This window comes from Trachypithecus francoisi, unplaced genomic scaffold (genome assembly GCF_009764315.1).
Source record: "Trachypithecus francoisi isolate TF-2019V2 unplaced genomic scaffold, Tfra_2.0 Lachesis_group4, whole genome shotgun sequence".
NCBI lineage: Eukaryota > Metazoa > Chordata > Mammalia > Primates > Cercopithecidae > Trachypithecus > Trachypithecus francoisi.
The window spans coordinates 45,589,303-45,614,194 of record NW_022681469.1 but is presented as its reverse complement, the minus strand read 5'-3'; the positions used below and the strand labels follow the sequence as shown (position 1 = coordinate 45,614,194).

Genomic DNA, 24,892 nt, shown 5'->3' with positions numbered 1-24,892 from the left:
TTCTTTTCTGACCCTCAATGATAGAACAGCTTTATAGATGCAGCAAATTGACCCATTAATTTTTTTAATTGAGCAAAGAGACGATATAAAAAGAGCAGTTTTCAAGAACCATTCCTCTGTGTCTTATGTGGGTAAGGTTATGCTGCTAGTAGAAGCATAGCTAAAAGCTTTTGAAGCAACTATGCCAGTCTTTTGCTAGCATATCAGTATGAACTTATTCCGTGGTCTTACATAATGATAGCACTTCTTTGGATATGTTTCCAATACACACATTCCTTAAGCAGAGTGAAGGAAAAGAGATCCACTGTTATTCAGTCTCAGCATAGCATCACCTACATGAACTATGGCCAAAAGTTAAAGTTACTGCAAAGGCCAAAATTAAACATAGTGACATTGGTTCTGCCTTAAAATACCTTTGACTTTTATTGGATATCTTGGGTCATTTGTTTGCATTTTCATTTATTTTTGCTGTTTTAATAGTATTGTTTTACCCTATGATTGTTAAATCCTGGTAACAGGATACAGTTACTTCCCCCAAAATTTTTGTTCCTTTTACTGATGAGGAGCAGAATGCATATTCATAATACAGCTTCTAGCATCATAAACCATTATAGTTTTGAGTATCACACAGTGGCCTCCACAACTTTTACAAAAGTTTCTTCCATCTTGTACCATGCTGGCTATCTTGGATGATGGAATTATCATGTCCCAAACTGTCTGAGTAGGCATACAGTATCTGGCTTCACAATGGTATAATTACCTTATGTCAGTCATGTAAATGATTTCTTTCTAATGGATTTTGGCTAGCACATTCTTTTTAACATGTCCCTACCATTTTTTTTCCTTTTTTTTTTTTTTTTTTGGACGTTGTCCTCAGCATTACTGAATATGTAAAAATATTGTTCTACTTTACCTAAGCTGATGAGGGGCTGTTATACATGAATTGTAATCTATGATCCCAAGGACAAGAATTCTGTCTTTAGGTAATAGAAGGCTGTTGCATTGAAAGCTGCCCCTTTTATTCATGTGACACAGAGTACTTCACACCTATTGGCTAGGTTATTTTCATAGATTTATTAGGCTGACCTTACAATTTATCATCCAAACCATGTTACTTATGAAAGTTAAAGGGGTGCTACTATTAATTACACGAGAACATTAGACATAAGTAAGCACTACAACAATTACATCAAGATGTATCCTCATCCCAGTTATTATATTAAGTAAAAGTTAGATATAATAATGCATTTGGAGGGTATTTTGTGTGTATGATTTCCTTGATCCCTAAAATTACAGTGTTAAAAAGATGGCACATCTCTGAAATGTGTAAAGCAAAGTGCTTATAGAACCACACAATCCTTACTTTGTGCCACTTCTGCTCTTAAATCTTATCCGTATTACTGAATTGGTGACAGATATTGCCATTATTGGTTTATGTCTCTACCTCCATTGCTGTGCTCAAGTCAGGTAAGAGGTAGGACTAATATATTTCTTGTGGCCTAGAAGGAGCCCAATGAGTATTTTTTGAATTGAACCCATTTGAATAAAAATGAATGGAAAAGAATAGAATGATTTAGGAAGTTTCCATTTTCAGGAGCATTAATAAAGAAAGAATTATCTGTGCAAAAGATACAGTGTGTTATGTGTAGTGTACTTGTATGTAAATATAGTACCACAGAGCACACTGAATAAAATTGTGCCAATTAAAAGAACAGCTGAATCGAAGGTATAACATAGTGAAATAGTCAAGAGGATCAAATCTGGAGAAAAACTACTAAGGATCTGAACCTAGACTTTACCGCTGACTACTATGTAACTTTGGAAAAATTAATCTATGCATCTGTTTCTACCTATAAAATGAGACAATTTTCTCATGCAATTGTGAAAAATAAAATGTGTTATCTTCCATAAGGAACTTTAAATACTACCCAATTTATTATACACACTCAATAATTGGCTATAAATTTGTTATTGTTGATGTTATTAAAGATGTAAACCTCACATGCACAGATCAGTAGGATATATATGTAGAAGTTATACTCAAAGATTCAGAGTACAACCTGATACATCGTTTATTCATATAATAAACATCAACTGCTGTATTTAAATTAAATAACAATTTAAGGATGCGAATAGGACTAAATAGGCCAAAGAATTCACATGGGAAGAGCCAATCTGACTTAAATTATAATCTACAGGCTTACCCAACATGCTAAAAGCTATACCCTCTTCTTCAATTTTCTGGAAGAGTTTCAGAGGAATTGGTATTCATTTTTCTTTAAATGTTTAATAGAATTCAGCAGACAAGCTATCAGGTCCTGGGCTTTTCTTTGAGAGGAGATTTTTTATTACTGATTTAATCTTATTACTTATAATTAGTCTGTTCAAGTTTTCTATTTATTTTTGTCTTAGTAGATTGTATGTGTCCAGGAATCTATTTATTTTTCCTAATTTTCCAATTTGTTGGCTTACAGTTGTACATAATAGTCTCTAATGATCCGTTTTATTTCTGTGTTATCAATGGTAATGTCCCCTTTTTATTTTTATTGTATTTACTCTGTTGTGTTTTTCTTTTTTTCCTTGTTAGTCTAGTTAGTTGTTTGTCAGTTCTCAAAATTTTATAGAAAATTGGGCCAGGTACAGTGGCTCATGTTTTTAATCCCAGTCCTTTAACAGGCCGAGTCAGGAGGATTACTTGAGCCCCATAGTTTGAAAGCAACCTGGGAAACATAGCAAGACCCTGTCTCTAATAAAAATAAAAATAAATTAGCCAGGCATGCCTGGCATGTACCTGTAGTCCTAGCTACCCAGGAGACTGAGGCAGGAGAATAGCTTGAGCCCAGGAGTTTGAGATGGCAGTGAGCTATGAACATGCCATTGCACTCCAGCCTGGGCAATGGGGTGAGACAGGGGAGGGGAGGGGAGGGGAGGAGAGGGAAGGGAAGGGAGAAGAGAAGAGAGAAGAGAGAGTGAGAAAGGGAGAAGGGGAGAAGAAAGGGAGAGAGGGAAAGAAAAAAGAGAGGGAGAAAGAGAGAGAAAGGGAGGAAGGAAGAAAAGAAGGAAGGAAGGAAAGAAGGAAGGTAAGAAGGAAGGAAGGAAGGAAGGAAGGAAGGAAGGAAGAAAGGAAGGAAGGGAAGGAAGGGAGGAAAGGGAAGGAAAGGGAAGGAAAGGGAAGGGAAGGGAAGGAAAGGGGAGGGGAGGAGAGGGAAGGGAAGGGAGAAGAGAAGAGAGAAGAGAGAGTGAGAAAGGGAGAAGGAGAGAAGAAAGGGAGAGAGGGAGAGAAAGAGAAAAAGAGAGGGAGAAAGAGAGAGAAAGGGAGGAAGGAAGAAAAGAAGGAAGGAAGGAAAGAAGGAAGGTAAGAAGGAAGGAAGGAAGGAGGAAGGAAGGAAGGAAGGAAGGAAGGAAGGAAGGGAGGAAAGGGAAGGAAAGGGAAGGAAAGGAAAGGGAAGGGAAGGGAAGGGAAGGAAAGGGTAGGGAAGGGGGAAAACTTAAGAAAGTAATTCTTACAAATTCATTCTAATGAGGCTAGTATTACCCTGTACCAAAATCAGACAAGGATACACACACAAAAATTGAAACCTACAGGCTAATATGCCTGATAAATATAGATTTTTAAAAATCTTCAACAAAATTCTAGCAAACTAAATCCAGTAACACACTAAAAAAAATTATTAACCATGATGAGGTAGAATTTATCCCAAGGATGTAAGGACGTTTCAACGTACAAAAATCAATAAATATGATATATTATATTAATATAACAAACAACAAAATAATATAATTATGCCAATATATACAGAAAAAGCATCTGATAAAATTTAATGTCCCTTCATAAATAAGACTCTCAATAAACTAGGTATAGAAGGAACATACCTCAACATAATAAAGGCCATATATGACAAACCCACAGCTAACGTCATACATAACAGGAAAAAGTTATAAGCTTTCCTCTAAGAATTGGAATAAGACAGCAATGTCTACTTCCACCACTCTTATTCAACGTAGTACTGAAAGTCTTGGCTAGAACAATCAGGCAAGAGAAAATAATAAACGGCATCCAAACTGGAAAGGAGGAAGTCAATTTGTTCCTGTTTAAAGATGATATGATCTTATATATATATATTTTTTAAACCCTAAAAACTCTACCAAAAAACCCTTAGAACTGATAAACATATTCAGTAAAAATACAGGCTACAAAATCTACATACAAAAATGAATAGCATTTTTCTACACCAACAACTAGCAAAAAAAGAAATTAAGAGAACAATTATATTCATAATATCCATGAAATATACTTATGAATTGATTTAACCAAAGAGGTGAAAGATCCCTATAGAAAAACTATAAAACACTGATGAAAAAAAAATAAAAATAAAAAAAGGAAATGGAAAGACATCCTATGTTCATGGATTCAAATAATTAATATTGTGAAAATAACCATACTGACAAAAGCAATCTATAGATTCAGTTCAATCTCTATCACAATTCTAATGAAATTCTTTACAAAAATAGAAAAAGGCAACCCTAAAATTGATAGGAAACCACAAAAGACCCCTAAATAGCCAAAGCAATTCTCAGGAAAAAGAACAAAACTGGAGGCATCACACTACCTGAATTTAAAGTATACTAGGTTATACCAAAATAGCTTGGTAGTGGCATAAAAACTGACACATAGACCAATGGAACAAAATAGAGAAACTAGAAACAGCCACTGATCTTTGACAGAGGCAACAAAAACATTCTTTGGGAAAGACAGTCTCTTTAATAAATAGTGGTGGGAAAACTGAATTTCCATATGCAAAAGAATAAAACGAGACCTCTCTCATCATATTAAAAAATCAACTCAAAATGAATTAAAAACATAAATGGTTTAAGACCCCAAATTTTGAAACTACTAGAGGACAACAGAGGGGAAATATTTCAGGACATTCGTCTAGGCAAAGATTTTTATGGAGAAGGCCTTAATAGCTCAGGCAACAAAAGCAAAAACAGACAAATGGGATTATATCAAACTAAAAAGCTTTTGTACAGCAAAGTAAACAATGAACAGAGTAAACAATCAGTAGAAAAATATTTGCAAATATTAATCCAACAAGGAATTAATAGCCAGAATATACAAGAAACTGAAACAACTCAGTCAATAAACAAGTACCTTGATTAAAAATTAGCAAATGAGTTGAATAAACATTTCTCAAAAGAAGAATATAAATGGCCAATAGGTATATTTTTAAAAAGTGCTCACCATCACTTACCATCAGGGAAATGCAAATCAAAACCACAATAAAATATCACCTCATTCCAATTAGCATGGCTATCAACAGAAAGACAAAATACAACAAATGTTAGCAAGAATGTGGAGAAAGAAGGACCCTGATACACTCTGGTGGGAATGTAAATTAGTAAAGCCATTTTGGAAAGCTATATGGAGTTTCATCAAAAACTACAAGCAGAACTACCATATGATTCAGCACTCCCAGTACTGGCTATTTATGAAAAATAAAGGAAATCAGTATGTCAAAAAGATCTCTGAACTGAACCATGAACTGAAGCATGTTTATTGCAGTACTATTCACAATAACCCTAGATATGAATCAAGTTAAAATTTCATCAATAAATGAATGGGGAAAGAAAATGTGATATATATACAAATGGAATACTAAGACATAAAAAAGAATGAAGTCCTGTTATTTGTAGCGTTATGGATGAGCTTGGAGAAAATGATGTTAAGTGAAATAATCCAGACACAGAAAGACAAATACCATATAGTCTCACTCATATGTGGAAGTTTAAAAAGTTGAGCTTATAGAAGTAGAGGGTACTAGAATAGTGGTTACTAGGAGTTTGAACAGATGGGATAGATAGAAATTGTCAGAGATTGGCTAATGGACACAAAATTACATCTAGATCGGAGGAATAAATTCTATCATTCTATAGTACTTAGGGGGAGTAGAACAGAATTCACCACAATTTATTGTTTATTTTCAAATAGAAGAGTGGATTTGAAATATTCTCAACACAAAGAAATGATAAATGTTTGAGGTGATAAATATGCTAATTACCCTGATTTTATCATTACACACTGTAAAAATGTATAAAAATATCACTGTAATCATAAATATGTACAATTATGTCAATTAAAAATAATAAAAGCAAAAGATTATGAAAATATGAAAAACATAATCTATCTTTACTTTCTATTTTCTTTTCCAACTTTCAAGGAGTAGAAATGTATTTAAAATATTTTCACATATTTATGAAGATAGGAAATAATCTTTTTATTCCCTTCTTTAGGTAGGACTCCACCTTTTCACTTAAAAACAAAGAAATTGTATTTGCATCATGAAAAAAGGACAATTGGATTTTCCAAATACTTATTAATTGGGAATCAATTTAATATGTAGAAAAATATAATCTTTTTAGTGTGTATGTATAAAATGATTTAAATGTATATTTCTATAAACACTTTATGCTAAAAATGTTTACAAATTCTAACACAAAAGCTTCCTACATAAAATTACTAAAAGTAGGTTATGGATTAAGTGTTTACAAAGAGAATTTCTAAACTCAATGATTTTTAAGCACCATCTCTCTGCTGTTTGATATTATGTTTTATAAAGTTTGTCTTCAAGGAAATTTTAAGTCTGCTTCCACTCAGAACCAAGTCAATCATATACAGGATTATTGAATTCTACCATATAATAGACATTTTTCTGACTTTTGTTTGAACCTTTAGATACTAGTTGCCAATAGTCTTAAGCTGTTACATGACATGCTACCACATTTCTAGGCTACGTTTCTTTCCTTTGAACTCTGCCTCAAAATTAGGCATGTCTTTGTATTAACATTTTAATTTCATATCTGAGTCTGATACTGTGAATCTCATCAAAAATGAACCACCACGCATTACATGCATCACTACACGAAGTATTAGTAGATTGCATTCACTGCCATTTGTGTGTATGTTGGTGGGTGGGTGCTCATATATTAATCAAGCAAATGCTTTCTTTTTTAAAAAAATCCACTGATTATTTTTTCTGGTTGTTCTGTTTACCCTAAAAGTTGACATGCAGAACAGGTGCAAAACTGTAACATCAGCCATTTTCAAAGGGCATGGCAGCAGTTAAGAAGATTGAGTTTCTTACACTTTATGTCTTGTGATGTTTGGTTTTTAAGCTACTGAGCTACTTTATCCGAAAACGTGTCTTGTTCTATTTTCACCTTAGCCAGTGAATTCAAATTTGCATTATTTTCTTTTAACATATAATTGGTATTTTATTCTCCATGAAATAAAGGGAATGATTCATGTGCTAGAAAAAAATTATAAATATAATAAATCAACTTAATTCTTAACAGAAATGGAGAGAGAAGGATGTTTCTTTCCTCCCTACCTCCCAAATCCATTGTACCATTCTGTCCTTTTTTTCTCCATGTCTCTGCCTTTTTCAGCCTTGTGTTTGGTAGTTTACTAAAGCATTCCAGTTTTGATTTGGTTAAATTTACTCCTTTGTAATCAGACCTCAGAGTATCCTGTCCGCATTTCAATAAAGACCTCACAGCAATTCAATTCTATCCACAAGTATTGACTGAATATTCCTACAAACTAGACCTTGCAGTATGATAGGAAACCTTGTCCCTGTCTTGAACAAGCAGACAGTCCAGTTAGAATAATGAGTCAAATCCCTAGTGCATGCAAGAAAGTTAGTCAGAGATATGAAAATGGAGAGATCCTACTGACTCCAACAGCAGGATACTTCTAAAAGACAGGGTCTTGAATTTCCATAGCAAAGTGTGCAGAACTGGATAGGAAGAGAGAAGAGAGAAGTAGAGATAGCTGAAAGCGTCCTTTAGGCAGGGAGGCATACAAGAGCAGTCATGGAGGAACAGATTCCTATGGCGTGTTCTGGGGATGTCACTGACTAAGGTAGAGATAGGGAGCAGTGGGAAATAAGGTTGAATGGTTTCAGTAGGGGTGTGAGTAGGAAGATGCATCAGTTCTAACCAAGACCAGTAGTTTAATTAGGCATTGAAATCTGCCGCAAATCATATGTCGGAGGCATCATAGCTAAATTAAGGTAATTTTTCTATAATCTATTCTTTTACCCATGCCTCTTTTTATTACCATTAATACAAAGAATTGAGTATGTTAGGAAAAAGGGAGTTCATCAAATTTTCACATTTGTTTCATATTTGAAAAATGAAAGTAATATGAATGCATTTAACAAATATAGAAGTGACACAAAAAAGTTATGCTTTTAAAAGAGTTGTTTGTTTAATAAGGTTTTAACATGCTAAAATAAAGACATTTCTTATAAAACATGATCATTCAAACCTAGTGAAAATTTAATTCGTTGTTTTAAATAGGTTTTGGTAAAGTGATGGAAACATGTTGGATTAATGGCAAAATCTATATTTAAAAGAGGAAAAGTGAATTACGTTGCCATTTTTATTATAAATTATTTCCAAAAACAGAAAAAAATAAGCAAATGAATTTAATCAAATAAATACCAGTAATTTTTTACTGTTCTCTTCATATAAGAGTACAGAGATAGAGGTGCTTGAAGAGTTTGGCTTCTCATTTCAGATCTTGTTGCGGAATCAGAGTCAATCCTATTTCTCAGTTCTACAGGAACTGACTAAGATAGATTCAAATAACTGAATAAGATCCTATTGCATAAATCAATTCCTATATTCTCAGTAAAAATTTGAAAGTCAGATCACAAGAACAGAAATCAGTAGATAAATCTGCTTGTATCTTTACTAGTTCTTCTGCTAGTTTATTGTTTTGCATTGCTTTTTTGGTTCATTTATATACAAAGAATGAGTCTAATGAAGATAAAGAGCTGGTGTTACAAAATAACACTCATGACTAGAGAAAAACATTAAGCATTATAAATGCTATTTGGGAAAAATATTTTCCGAAATTTGGCATGGATATTTTTATTTTCCATTTAACCAGCAGACTGGTTTGCGATAACACGTTAAAGATGGACCTGCTTAATAAAATGATAGATATATATTATTTGAAATAATTCACTATCAAAATACTGGAGCTCAGCAGGATACCATGGCTGCATTAACCCAATGTTCTTTTATGTTGAAGGGTGACTGTCATCTCATGGGCTTATTTTCTCTTACCTTTAGAAATCTATTGTGATATTGATGGCCTATACCGATGTGATTTTTTTAAAAGATAATTGTTTTTGCTACCCATACTTACTTGACTTGCAAATATTCAGAATTTTGTTTCTAAAAGTCAGGAGCCCAGCAAAATGAAAGATGAGGTGATGTTTCTTACCCAACATATGAAGCGGATGTGTGATGCACCTCTCTAAATCTCCTGCCATGCCCTCATTTGGGCCTTAACTGGTACGTGGAGAGACTAGGTGCAGGCAGCTATGCTTATAAAGATTACTCTTGCCATCATGTTTCACAGGCAGATCTCCATTAACCAGGGGCTGCTAGTACTCCGAGATCCACTTTTCTTGCTCGGCATAGTGATGCGACCAAAAGAGGTTGCAATAATCCATCTCTTCACATATCAATAGTTTCATAGGTTCTTATTTTATTTCAAGGTCATAAGTAATGTTTGGAGATGCAGTTGAATCATGAATTATTTCTTCATTGAATTCAGAGAAATACACAATTAAGTATTTCGAATCTTTTAAAATTTGTTTTGTCATATTAAAAATGTATAGGAGATTTGGTAAGTTAATATTACCAAAAGTTAAATAAAAGACATAAAAGTTATGTTGTCTTTTAAGAGAATAATTCTAGTTCAGACACCTGTGTTCATAGTATAGTGTTCTCTGCAAAAATGAGATATGGCATGTTGACTAAAACCCTTAAAGGTAGAATTCAAAAATTGAGCCATTGAGAACTAAGGAAATCCTAACCTTAACTTCATTGTAATCTAGACCTGTCAACAAAATTATCAGGATAGCAATTTTAGAGATTATTTCTAGGTACTGATTACAGTACTTCTCTTGTAGTGAATGAAATTCTGCCCTCTCAATCAAATATTTGCCCTAAGTTCTACTTCAGGATGTTTGTATTTGGTCAACTAAAAAGATGAAGTCAAGCATTCATTTTCAATGGGACTTGAGAGTAGTATGCAATTAGAGGATTTGGAAATAGTTATGTACCTAATAAAAATTAAGGAAATCATTTACTAGCAGATGAAAGTCAGTATAAATGTTTCATTCTTATTTTGTCTTCCCATAAATGCATATGTCTTAGCTCTATAGGATGACATATGCAAGTTTTACTCATTGACTTTGCCCTTTCAGGTAAATAAACAGATTACTTTTTCTATCTGAAAATCAGTGTTACATGTGTTATGAAAGAAGTTCCTATGAAAAAAGAACCAACCAAAGAGGCCTCCTCTGGGTGATTTTCTTCCATAATTTCAGTGACAACAAAAGTGCCACACTACATACCTATGCCTAGAACTAGCTATGCAGCATATCAAAGGAAGTGCTATGCCACAGAACAGAGCACAGAGTTTTGCATATAGTAGTCATTCCATAAAGTTAAAATAAACTATGCAAATCTTTGCATTGCCTCTACTTGACTAAAATGAGTTTATCATATACACTTAGCTATAGGTAATAACAGCAGTCAAAGTCACTGCTATACTGGATATTCATTTCTTCAATCGATTTCCACTTTACCTATTTGCCTATTTAAAATTTTGAGTTATCATCTAACAACCTGATAATCATATAATAAATATCACCAAAGACTATTTGTTTTCTAAATGCACTTCGGGGGATAATTCATTGTCTTATAATGAGAAAATATCAAAACTTTGTTTGAAGACAAAAATACTACCATATGGAACAAATAGTCCATTTGGAATTTTTATTGTCATTTAATGCCTTGTGCTTTATAGGTGCAAATTCATTCTGAAGCAATGCTTGTGGAACTTTTAATATACAGTTTCAATTCTGAATAGTTGACATTGAAATAGTTCAGCTGTGTTACAGTCTTCCCTCACAGGAGAAAAGCATTGCTTAAAGACAGGCCACCCACAAAACTTTGCAGAATTGAAAGATAATCTCCCAATTGTTTCAGTCTTATCAGATTTTGCTTATGAACGCCCTGACTTTGTAGCTATAAAGAAGGTATAAGATACATATGTGTGTGTGTGCACACGCACATCCAGTATCACACTCAAGTGAACAGAATATGTTTAAGTTTACATTTCAATGTATATGGATGTTTTCTTAAAAATATGAAAGGTTGAAATATTTGATCAATGAATCCTGATAAATGATAGTGTTAAATACAAATTTCATATTCAATACTAAAAGATCAAAAAAGTCCTCTGCCATTGTCCATGTTTTATCTGTTTTTTAAAACCTTAGGGGAAACTATATACTCTCAGGGAAAAAAATGAAGCTTTATTGCGAGAGAAATGAATGTAAGAAATAGCACTTTAAGTAGCGAAGAGATGTGAAGCATTGCAACTTCATAGCCTGCTAAGGAGCAACAGCTGTACCTAATTTCAACTTGACGTGCTTCAGATCTCATATTGATATAGGTATTTAATGATCCAAACATAATGGTCCTATATAGAATAATTACTTATATGAAGGAGCAAACTTATTCGCGTTCCTTTTTAAATGATCCTTCAAGAGAAAAACTGCACTGGATCTTTGAACAATGACTAGTCCCATTCACCAATCCAAATGTTTGGGGTTAAATAGCTTATCTTTTAAGAGAGAATAGTAGTGCTGGGGTTACTTCTTCTTGACAGACTCTTTTTGTCTACCCTCTTCCCAGGACAGCCAGGACAATGACAAAAGGTAGAATGCCAAGCCAATCATTAAGTCATAATGGTAGACAGTTACAAGAAATATCAGAAACAAAAGGAAATAAGGTATTTTAGAGTTGGTATATTTTGAAAACAAAGATTCATTGCTTTGTGCTTGACTTTCCTCAACAGGAAGACTAGTAGAAGCAGAGCGCTCAGATTCCTTTTCACCTGAAGAGCATAGTGATTGCCCAGAGCTTACTAATCCTTTACTTTCACGCCTTGCTTCTTCCATAGTCTCAAGAGGTTCGCTGATTAAAATCATTGGCCCTAGAGATTTTTCCACACTACACTCTCCTGATTGGAAAATCTGGCCTATGCATCTTTCTTTTCTACTACCTGACGTCACTATTCCTGAACTTTTGGAAACCTCTTCAGGTTTAGACTCAGGATAAGGGTGCTTCTCAATACCCTGGATTTCTCTTGTTGAATTACAAATACTTTCTGATTTCATTGAAATAGGTTGGCTAGCCATGGTAGTAATTGCATTCTCTATAGCAATTGCCTGCTCATTAGCTGACACCGAAATTTCAGTATGTTTGGAAAAAGGAGAGCTATTCTGAGGAGCTCTATTGGTGTCTGAGTTAAAAGCAGAATGCACAGTGGCATCCAAGTCTGTTTTCTTTGATAATTCTTGAACTTGCCTATGATCTCTGTTTTCTGAAAATACCGTTTTGTCTGTTGGTAACATTCCCAACTGTAAATCCAGTTTTGAAGTTGCTTTTTGATATTCTGTAATGACCTGTGAGGATTCTTCCACAGATGTTATATTGTCAGTGCCACATTTCTCCTTGTCATGTGTCTTTCTAGGATTGTATGTAGACATGGTTTCTTCCTTCTCCATTTCATCTACATGTACATTACAAATACCTAAATGTGATTCCTTTTCAAAATCATTGTCATAGATTACACCTACTGTATTTCGTTGACAAAGGGTATAATGTGAATCATCATTTCTCCCTTCATGTGGATCAAACGCTGTTTCCTTTACCTCGATGGGCCTGTCACTTCGTGCTGTCTCTTGAGGTAGCTTAGCAATTATTGCTTTTTCTCTAGCAGACATGCTTTCTGGAGTACTTTCTGATGTTGTCTTAATTATATAGGCTGTACCTGCTTCTGCTTTCTCAGTATGATCAGCTAGAGAAGACAGTTCACAGCACACTGTTTCTTGGCAGGTAAACAATTCTTCCGTAGTAGCTTTCAGACTCCTCGTATTATCTCTTTTTTCCCACACATCTTCACAATATCTTTGTTCTTTGATATTCTCTGTTAGATCTTTGATATGCTCTATTATGTTTGTCTTATTCTCTCTTGCTTTTCCCTGACTTTCCAGAACATTCCAACTTTGTTTATGCTGTGTACTATTATCCTGATCTTCAGAATCAATCCCACCTGATTTTTCTTCAACTAGGAAAAGATAATCATTCCTCAAAACATTTCCAGTTCTTGGCGAACAAACTTGACCAGTTATCCCTTCTGGGGCGCTGCCTTCATTGGTCAAATGATGATGCTCTGGGGTTAACACAGCTTCTTTCCAACTTACATTTGTCCTTGGTGAATGAGACCCATCTGCTGTGATTGCCCGGATGGGGATTGCGGTATCTTCACTCAGCAGAGCAGTCAGGTCTCTGTTACTAGCTCCAATCCCTTCCACACTTATTTTAGGGTTGTCCATCTTCCTTTCTTGGTCATGTAAGATTGTTTGGAAATTTTTTCTTTGTTTTTCATTAACGCCTAAATATATTCTTTGTTCTTCATCATCCTTACCATTGCCATAATCTCCCTTAGAAGATCCTTCTTCTGTTGATTTGTTGAGATGTGCAGATATATCTGAATGGAAATCTCTTCTTAAACACCCCCAATCTTTTGTTTCAATTTTTTTAGCTCCTCCTTCATGTTTTTTATTAAGGTTTCCTGCCATTAGTTGATCTGAAGAGGGGCAAGGTATTTGCATTGTGCCATTGCCACGGGCTGGATTAGCATTATCATCCAGGACTTCTTTGCTGCCAGTGTGTAATTGCATTAGTTCATCACTACTAGTATCTCCCAATGATGGCTTGATTTCTCTCATATTTGAACTAATTTCCTCTAAAGGTTGATGTGTACAGTCGTTTCCTGAGGAATATTTTTCATTGCAGTAAAAATCTCCCTTTATGGAGCTTTCTGCCGATGAACATGGAGACAGAGACCTTTGGAACAAGTCAGTGCACATTTCACCATGGATTTGCTTCTTCTCTAAACCCTCTACTGTATTTGGAAAATTGACCGGGTCTGTTGAAAATGTATTCCTTTCATCTCTGGAAGCAGTACTTCTGTTTCTTATTAAGTGTTGATTTATCTTATGGGATAAAAACAACAAAGAAATAATGACCATAAGATCATTTTGAATATGCAGTGAATTAGATAGGTTTTACTAACTCGGCTAGTAATTATCTGGTAGATTTCTTTGACTGATTTTATTTGTAGATTTCATATAAACTCTGGAAGCCAGATGTTTTGGGGAGATCCTTGTAGGCTATGACTGGGGAATGAGATTAGTAAGAAAGGGGGCCCAAATTAGTCACTCTCCTTCCCAGCTTCCAAATATCACATTGTATTATTCAACTATTCTTGCTTGTCATTGCACTTTCTCCTCACTTAGGCTATACACATTGATAGCTCTATGCTAATCAATTAGAGAGCAGCTTCCTGGGTGCCCCTTGCTGCATTTACACTTGCTGTAGGTGCCCCCATTACAGTTTCTCTTATTAATATGTTTTCTGCAAAGCCTCTGCAAACTATTAATAGCAAAACGTCACTCAAAGAAAAGTGAGGGAGTTAATGTCTCTGCAAATTCTGTTTTAATGACCCTCTGCCAACTGGTACTCAAATGTATTTGAGCTCTTCAGTGATGCCAACTGTCAGGATTTAACAGTGAGATGCCTGTGTTTTTTTCTCCTCCTCATAACTGACATTTGCATGATCTCAATAATTATATGCAAATCTTACGTTTTCCCCTTCTTCTCACATAAGGCTCATGTTACTTGTCAACTGCACAGCTGTCTTGTAAGCCAATGCCTGTGGGTTCCGCAGATTTGGTTGTATTTCCATCTATTATAGAGCTTCATTGTTTTATGCATTAACGTCAGCATGGAGCAAATTAGCATCTAAATTACAGCTCCCTGTTCATTTATTGGATGTACAATCTCAGTAACTTCTAAACAAACTTTTATATTTGAGCCTGCTCATTGTAATGAGATGTATTGGTGAAGTACGTGATTTTTCAGGGCCCTTTCATTATATTCTGTGGTTTGAAAAAAATGGCGATGTTAACTTTCAGCTGGTGAGAGTTCTCACGATGGGTGACAACTTTGTAGTTTCTTAAAGTTGGAGCAAAGTAAATTGCATACTTTAGTGATGCAGCTCCCATATCACTATAGAAAAGGTGGAATATGTGGGGAAATAGATGAGCTCTATTTCTTTCCTGTTTCAGCACTGACACTTAAAGAGGCAAATGTCATTTTAATCTTAGGTGATTATGAATCCATGTATTCCAATGATATGAGGTCCATCCAAATACAGTAAAGGATAAATTGCATTATGTGACTCATTTACTCCTATTTCTTCCTTTGTGATAAAAGTGCTATCTAAACCATCCCCCAAAAAAATTCCAAATAGATTGAATGCTCACCAAGTATGAAATTTATAACAAATTTAATACCAAATTGTATAGTACTGAATTTGTTTCCTGTTTTAAAATTATGGCACAGGCTATTTTCTTTTTACTTGGTAATTTAATACTCTACAATGATATAGAACTTGGAGATTATCACAAGGATGGAATTTTTAAAAATGCTGTTACATGTGAGAATCATAGACTTATAGAGTTGGACAGGACACTAACAATCCTCTAGTCCAGCCCTCTCATTTTATAGATGAATTTATGCTAAGTATACACTTGTCACAAAGATTAGAAATGCACATCAGGATAGTGCTACCTCTCCTGTAATTCCTACAAACTATTACTCAGAGCCGCTGGTAAATAGATAAGAAATGAATGTCATTAATTTACCACTGCAGAGACCAGAAGCAACATACAGAAATCAAAGTGCCTTGTTGATCAAGCTAGAGATGCAAGGACAGAATAGGCTGTGCTTTCACATTTGCAAATTATATTAGTTGAAGCTATTGAAAGACAGGCATTGCAGCATCTTTGAAGCAGAAATGGATTCATCTTCTCTAATACCGTGGTAACCAGAACACTTACCATCAACTCTAATTCTTTTTCATTATGTTCATCATGTTGCCTGTTTACATCTTTTACATTTTGATTACTGGCTTCCAAATCTTCCTTGTCCTCATGAGAACAAACGATTGTCGGGATAGAGGTATCTGAAAAGTTAATATAATTGTGCCTATGTAAGATTGTTTTAATTGTAGACTTTAACAAAAGAGACAAATTTGGTTTTAAAATTAATGAAGAATATTACCTGTATTATTTGGATTCTCAAAGTTATTTTCTTCTGATGTTACTGATGATTCTTCTTTACTGTTAAATTTAAAAGAAAATGTTATATGTTTTTCTGGGACTGCATCTTCTAAGTATTTTTATTCAGGGGGAAATTCAATCAGTAACAAGCCAAATAAACATTATATAACTTTCTTATTTTCCTATATTACTTGGCATTTTTTTAAAATAAAAATGATCTTTTTTGGAATGATGCAATAGTAAGTATTGGTTGTAGAAAATTTTAAAAATAATTCAAACCATGCCATATTTCTAAACAGAGTATGTTTCTCATATTAAAGCTTATATAACCAAAGGAAAAATACATGTAAATGTAGACTGTTCTATCTTCAATGAATTTCATCTTTTCAAATGAGAATGTTTTTCTCATGGCTTAATGATAACATTTTATGAACTGAAAGTCCATTTGTGGTCATGGAAATTGCTAACATTTCAATTAATTTTTTGTGTTCCATTTTACTCAAAATTCTTCCAGTTGGACTAACACTAACATTAACTATCTGTCCAGAAAAGCAAAAAAAAAACAAAAGCAAAAAAAAAAAAAACAAAAGTAAAAGAAAGAAAGAAGCAAAAAAACTGAAAGGCAGCTAAACTTACTCAGTTAAAAGACTTTATATATGTACTGTCACAGGCCAATTTTATAAGCAAGACTTTGGATCATTTATATGCAAGCATACACTTTCCTTCTTTAAAATGATTTGGGTTACATTTCCTTTTCTAGCACACCCTGCATACTGATTGTAAAAGACAAACCTTTTTGTTTCAAAAGTAATCTATTTGTAGTTGTATTTGTGGAGTCATTAGAATTTAGATTTATCCATGAAACTCAGTAGGAAAAAATGTTGGGTATAAAAAGCCCATTTTGTGTATAGTTGTCACAAGTCAATTTATTAGAAATATTTGGCCCAGTGTACACATTTTCTTGTACTGTCTCAACTGAATTTCCTTATGGTGACTGTTCTCAACAACTTTTCTGCAACAAAAGAAATCTGGAAAGTTGGCAGTGGCTGATGAATTTGTGTAATAAGAGTCTAGCCTTCATTGCATGAGCAATTTTGATCCAAATCCCAGGAAGGCCAATTTTATATTCACAAATCATGAGAAATTGAAAATTCTTCCATCCTGACCATGCAAAGAAGATAATTCAGTTTTATATATTTTTATGATTCATAATTTTAACTTTACTAAAAACATTCGGTATCTTTAGTGGGCCGACTTATAGAACATAATGCTTCCATATAAATATAATTTTATTAGAAAAATACACTGCTTGCATAATTGATACTGACTTAATTTATAAAGCCATATTGCTTAATGAGGTCAAAAACTATGCCAAAGTTTATTTTTATGAAATCCAACAGCAGGCTGACACATCTTTCCTTCTCCATGTACATAATGTTTATGTGCTTAAAAATACATAAACCATTAAACAGCATTTATTTATTCCTGCTTCATCTCTATTCCCATAAAAATACTGAAAGTATTATTTGTAGAAGAAAAATAGTCAAAGATTGTTGGTTTTACCTAATCAAGATGCTATCTATCACTTCTCTAATTCAATTCTCTAAAACAGTTTAATTCTTAAAATAATGATGGAGAAAAGGACAGGAGCCTGCTTTAACTTATTTGGTGATAAAATAAGTATTCAAGTATGTCTTCTTATGTTAGTGTCTTAAAATGCAAATATAGAAATACAGGAGAAAAACTTCAAATTCAGGGACAAATTCAAAGAAAAGTAGAAATAAATGCAATTTAAATATCATATCAAATATCTATAAACAAAAACAGAAAATGTGTAACATTTCTATGGGGAAAGTAATACAATTATATCAAAGAGTGTTAAATAATATCCTCAAAAAGTTGATAAACATACCATGTTCACAGATAGAAAATATTATGAAGATGTCAATTCTCTCACAAATTGATCTATAAATTTTATACTAACCAAAACATCTTTTTTATAGAATTTGAAAATATTATTCTAAAAAGAAAAATAAAGGGCAAATGATGGCTAAAATATTTCTCAGAAATAGCAGGGAGGAGGAATTTTATCAGATTAAGTATTTTTAATGAAGATTTATTTATTAAGATAGTGTTATATTGGTAGAGTCAGACAAACTAATAAGACACGATTGAGAGCTTAGAACCTTGGTATATGACAAATGGTATATCCAGAACCTTGGTAAATGACAAACATAGTATGTCAGACAATAGGAAATATGGTACTTTTCAGTAAGTTGAGCCAGAGAAAATGGCTGCCAGTTGAATTTAGATCTTAAATGTCAAAAACCTTGAAATTCTTAGTTGAAAATATATATGAATATCTTCTGGACCTAAGAGTAGGAAATATTTTCTTAAGAAAGAAGAAAAAAAAGATTTAAAAAATTGGTCATTTTAACTGTAGTAAAATTTAAAATGTTTATTAAGAGACTATGCAGTAAAAATGAAGTTACAAAGTGGGAGAAGATGCTTTCATTAAACAAAATCAACACAAATAAGCATCAAGAATACGTAATGAACTCCTACAAATCAACAAGAAAGCACAAACAATTCACTGTGTGTAGGGCGGCAAGGGTGCAGACATATCAGAGAAGATGGGAAACACATAGTCAATAAGTACATAATGGGACGGTCAGCATTGTTAGAGAATAAATGAAATCAAGACTGCAAAGAGTTATAATTTTATACTCATTTAATTCATAAAAAATTAAAAGTCTATTAATACCAAGAGTTGAAGATGACTGAAGCTGTAGGCTTTTTAAAATTTTTTTGAGACAACATTTTCCTCCGTCATCCAGACTAGAGTCCAGTGACGCAATCTTAGCTCACTACAACTTCCACCTCCCAGGTTCTTGTGCCTCAGCCTCCCAAGTAGCTGGGATTACAGGCACAGGCACGTGACACCACATCCTAATTTGTATTTTAGTAGAGATGAGGTTTCACCATGTTGCCCAGGCTAGCCTTGAACTACTAAGCTCAGGCAATCCACCTATCTCAGCCTCCCAAAGTGCTAGGATTACAGACATGAGCCACCACACCTGACCCCCCAGGCTTTCTTATACATTGCTGGTGAGAGAATAAATAGGTAAAACCACTTTGAAAAACAATTTGACTGACATTATCTTCAAAATTCAACATTTATATAAATGATGACCACTACTTCCACTCCCAGGTGTATACCCAAGAGAAACTCTTGCATATATTACCTGAGATATCTAAAGGAATGCTCATGGTGTCATTGTTAGCTGTATAAGTCTTGAACCAACCCAAATCAACAGAAGAATAGATACAAAACTATTAATATCACAAAAAGGAGTACGATACAGCACTCAAAATTAACACATGACAGAGACAAACAATATGGATAAATCTTAGCAATATAATTTTAAATGAACCATTCCAAAGTATAACAGAGGATATTCTTTTTCTTAAGCTAAAAATTACCTATATATGTAAATAAAATTACTTGTCCCTTGTTATATACAGTTATAATATAAATTATACAGTCATAGCTATATATACCTATATATAATATTTAATATATTTATATAAATTACAGAGTTATATATAGTTAAATATAACTTCAATTTATAATATATATGGCAAGGGACAAGTAATTTTATTTACATATGTGTAGTTTTTAGCTTAAGAATGTCCTGTTATAATACTTTGGAACTGTTCATTTAATATTAATAAGATTTATCCATACTGTTGTATGTCCCTATGGTTTGTTATATATTATAAATTACATTTATATAGCAAGTGATAAGTAATTTTATAATAAACAATTACACTAAAAATAACTTGATTTTCATGATATTATGGCTATATCAGGTGGTGATATGGTTTGACTATGTCCCCACCCAAATCTCATCTTGAATTGTAACTCCCACAATTCCCATGTGTCTTGGGAAGAACCCAGAGAGAGGTGACTGAATTAAGGGAGTGGGTCTTTTCTGCACCATTCTCATGATAGTAAATGAGTCTCATGAGATCTGATGTTTTTAAAAACAGGAATTTCCCTGCACAAGCTCTCTCTTTGCCTACTGCCACCCATGTAAGATGTGACTTGCTCCTCCTTGCCTTCTGCCATGATCGTGAGGTCTCACCAGTCATGTGGCACTGTGAATCCATTAAACCTCTTTCTTTTGTAAATTATAGTATGAAAACAGACTAATACAGGTGGGTCAAATTAGGGGGAAGGAATCAGGAAATGAGCATTCAGTCACTGTTTTGGGTGGTTGTTTTGCAGGTGCTTATTAATAATTTGAAATATCTAAATAGTTCAATTCTAGTTTCAAATAATTTATGAGGATAGATGGATTACTCTCTGGCCCACATTAGAGGATGTCTATTAATAAAATGCCACTCTGAAATTCAAAGTGCTAGTCATATGACTAATTACATCTAAAGAGTTGAATTCAAGAGCTTTAGAACATTTGAGAAAAAAGACAAAGAACTTGATGGTTGATGATGATAGGGCCCAGAACCATGAAAATTGTGACATGAAGAAAGTATACTTTTGAATATCTCTCATTTCCCCTTTATGTTCCTTGAGTTCTTCTTGGTAAAGGAGAGTTTCATATTTTTCTGTATTCACAGTGGCTAACACAGTACCTGAAACATAATAGTGGCATAATAAATGCTGTGGAGTCAATAACTGCACAGCATCCTTTTCACCCTCCCTTTTCCTCTTTACCTTTTGCCAACATTACTATGACAGTGTGCTTCTCTTATTTCCATTAGATATTTCAGAAAATAATCTAATATTTTAAAATATGTACATTTTTGTTTATTTTCTAAGACTTAAAGTATTACCCCTTCAGAGTTCAGGACAATGTTTTCAATTATGGAGTCAATAATGAGTCAAGATTTAAGCATAATTTTAAAATTATTATAATTTTAGAAATTAAAAAGTAAAAAATTAATTAATGGAACAATACTTTGTTTCCACTGTACCTTAAATTATATAATACAGTCATCTATATTATTTAATCAGCGTCTCTATTTTTCTAAAAGATATTTTAAAATAATCCACGAGTCATGAATTATAACAAACACTGAGAAATTGAAAATAAATATGCCCTAGTTTCTTATCTCAAGGAAGCTATAATGTGAAGATGGAAACAGACATATCAACAGGTAATTACATTTACTATAAGTGATAAGTACTATAATAAACAATGGTATATGATATGCTCTTAGAAATAAGGAGAAAGGACAGAAGTTATCAGGAGACTGTTAGAGGTATCAGGAAGTTTATCTCAAAGTTACTAACATTCTGATTTAGGTTTTAGGGATGACTAGAAGCTTCCCAATTAGAGAAGAATACAGTCATTGTAGGCAGAGGGAACAACAGGTGGCCAAAAACAAGACTAAAAAAAGCACAAAAGGGCCAGGTATGGTGGCTCACGCCTGTAATCGCAGCACTTTGGGAGGACGAGGAGGGCGGATCATGAGGGTCAGGAGTTTGAGACCAGCCTGGTCAACATAATGAAACCCCATCTCTACTAAAGACACAAAAAATTAGCCAGGCATGGTGGTGGGTACCTGTAATCCCAACTACTTGGGAGGCTGAGGCAGGAGAATGGCGTGAACCCAGGAGGTGGAGCTTGGAGCTTGTTGTGAGCTGAGATCATGCCACTGCACTCCACACTCCAGCCTGGGAGACAGAGCGAGACTCCGTCTTGAAAAAAAAAAAAAAAAAGTCACATCTAGAAACAATGAGATGTTCAAAGGGCTGCACTCTGTTTGGGGAAAGAATGCCAAGGGGTAGAATGAGAGTTAGTTCAAGCCAGATTGTAAAGGGCTTAGCATAGCAGGCAAAAGGAGGTTGAATTATTTAGATACTTTTTAACCAGTGGCATGGGGGGTTAGGGCTAAACAGGAGAGAGATGTGGTCACATTTACATTTACCAACCTATTTCTGGAGGTAATGTACAGGAGAAACTGGATGGGATGAGCCACAGTGGAGCAGAAAGACTAATCAGAGGCTCCTGAAACATTTTCAGGCACAAAATAAGGGCGAAGGGTACTATTAATGAAGAAAGAGAAAAAGAACCAAATGTGAGTTTTAATTTTTGATGTAGCATTAATATGATTTGATCAATATGCTGTACATAGATGTTTTTTAAAGCTCTTTTCTACCCAACCTCAGTCGCATTCATCAGAATTAGAAATCTACATTGTTGCCCCTTCTAAGACCTAGGCCAAGACGGTTAACTGAGGGATCCTGCACTACAGGTCAGCAAGGTCCTGAATTAGTCTGCAGATTGGTTTTGATGTTTTATGTGCTGGGTGACTTGCTTCCCAGGAATTCATGTGGACACCTTTTTCAGGGTTCCTCCCTAATCTCTGGTACACATGTCTAGATGGTAAACCAACAAGTTATTTCTAGGTTTTTGATTTTTATTCCAGTCGTTCACTGAGGAAAATAAAATGTTTTCTCATTCACACTAGTCAGCTGGGTGACTAAAATTCTAAGGAGTTCTTACCAACCTTTAGAATGCCCTCTTGGGCATTCCACTGGAGGAATTTCTAAGGAACTAGAAATCAAGTTCACAGAGGAACTTTAAACATCTCAGTTGTTTAGAAGCCCTGTTAACCTTGTCTCTCCCCTCTCTCATAAATACAATAGATCTCAAATACAACAACAGTTCCTAGAATTGCCTTTCATGTCAGAAACTTCAGGCCCTACCTCTGTAAAATCAAAATTAATATAGACCTGCATATGGAGGTAAAGATGGGGAACAGAGAATGATGGTGCTAAAAATTTCCTAAAATGGTTTTGATGTGAGGCCAGATTTGCAAACTCCTCGTATAGACAACAATGTATCTCCTTGCCCCACTGGATTTAGCTATGCAGACTGTTCCTCCCTAGATGATAGGCAGGTGGGAGAGTTATTGCAATTCCTGGCCCCAAATCCAGTTCCCCTGCTTCTTACTAGTTTCATATGAGTTTAAAGTATGGTTTGCTACTATTTACATAACTCTTAAGATAATCAAGAATAAAGGATTGTGCAGAAGCTTCTAATTTGGAGATCTAAAAGGATGGAAACACCATCATTTGACATGGAGATTTAAAAGGAAAAGCATGGGTGAAAGAAAGAGGATAAGCTTTATTGAAGGATATGTGCTAAACTTGTAAACTCTTCAACCAACTGGGAAGTGAAAACTAGTGTTTGTTGAATGAAAAATGCCCAGATTGACATTTTTCCTTTTTCCCTTACAATATCATTGCACACAGGCTTGCACTGTCTTTATAAGTTAAGGTAAACATTCCCTCACTTCAAAGAAGTGAGACATCATATTGAAATTTTATGTGATGACTTCTAAAAGACATTAAATATGTGCCCAACATAAGAAATGAATGTTTTCCAGGCAATAGTTACACTTGTAACATGTAGTAGCAATTTTATATGTATAGCAATCTGTGTTTATTCATTCAATCCATCATCATTTAACAGATGTTTAGTGGGTGCCCACCAATTACGAAATGTTGCACTGGATTGTCACAAAAAGCAAGACGTCCCTGCCCTCAGAAGGCTCACAAGCCAATGGGGAGAGTGGACAAGTACATAAAGCTCCAGGGTACGACAACTGTGAGCTCCGTGACGAACAGAGTGGGGTAGGAAATATCTTCTAGAAGGACATGGTCCGTAAGCTGAAACCTAAATAAGAAGCCTTAACTAGAGAAAAGGAGAGAAGCAATTCCAAGCTTAAGGCATTATATTCAAAAACCTTATAAGTAAAAAAGGAATTATTCTCAACTTGTTAAGTAATCCAAGATACAATTTAGTAAAAAAATGAAAGACTAAAGGCCCAGGGCACCAACCAATTGGTAGCCAATTAGCTTAAGAGGCACAAATTTAAACCCAAACAGTGCCTCTCAAAATGTGGTTCACAGACCTCCTATGTGAAAATGACCTGGTACTTACTACAAATGCTGCTTTGGGGCCAGAAATCGGATCTACTGAATCAGCATCTCTGAGTGGGCAGTGGGAATCTGCATTTTAACTGGAACCTCAGAGTTAGCTGAGGTGCACTAGTGCTGTCTAACTACACATACTGAAAAAGAATATCTGCAGGCAGACACTCAGACTCCAGGAATGTGGCATACAAAGTGCATCTTTATGTCTCAAACTTTCCCAGCAAGTTACCCACAATTATGCTACAGCTATAGCTCTGTGTACAAAAGTGTAATGTTTGTGTATCTCATATATACCCAGAAAAGAAGAAACACATTGAAGAATAGACCAATCATCTTCTGTGACTTACAGAATAAAATAATGAAACATCAATGGGGTAGAAATTGAAGGACGTTTTCAACCTATCTAACAAGCAAAAAAAAAAATTTGTGTTTCTAAGTCAGCTCTTAATCATTCAAAAATGTGAGTTCTACAGACTTTTTACCTCTGAGCCCCATGCAACTTACAGAAAGTTTATTTTACTTTTTACGCCAAATTCCTCTCAGATTTGTAAGAGACCTCATACTTGGATTATCTCATCCCATCATTTTATAGAGAAAAGAAAACTAAAGGCCAGTTCAACAATATGGCAGAAGTCATACC

The 24,892-nt window shown here is 34.4% G+C and overlaps 1 protein-coding gene across 1 annotated transcript in view; it reads right to left on the bottom strand.

Annotated features, from left to right (window-relative positions):
• Window positions 1-8,498: 8,498 nt before the first annotated feature.
• Window positions 8,499-24,892, bottom strand: part of PPP1R3A (protein phosphatase 1 regulatory subunit 3A) — a 38,165-nt gene continuing 21,771 nt past the window's right edge. The window contains exons 2-4 of the mRNA XM_033193367.1: window positions 16,285-16,343; window positions 16,062-16,186; window positions 8,499-14,153 (exon numbers count right to left, since the gene is read on the bottom strand). Coding sequence (XP_033049258.1) covers window positions 11,742-14,153; window positions 16,062-16,186; window positions 16,285-16,343 — 2,596 coding nt within the window. The 3' untranslated portion in view covers window positions 8,499-11,741. The remainder of the gene's footprint in view (window positions 14,154-16,061; window positions 16,187-16,284; window positions 16,344-24,892) is intronic.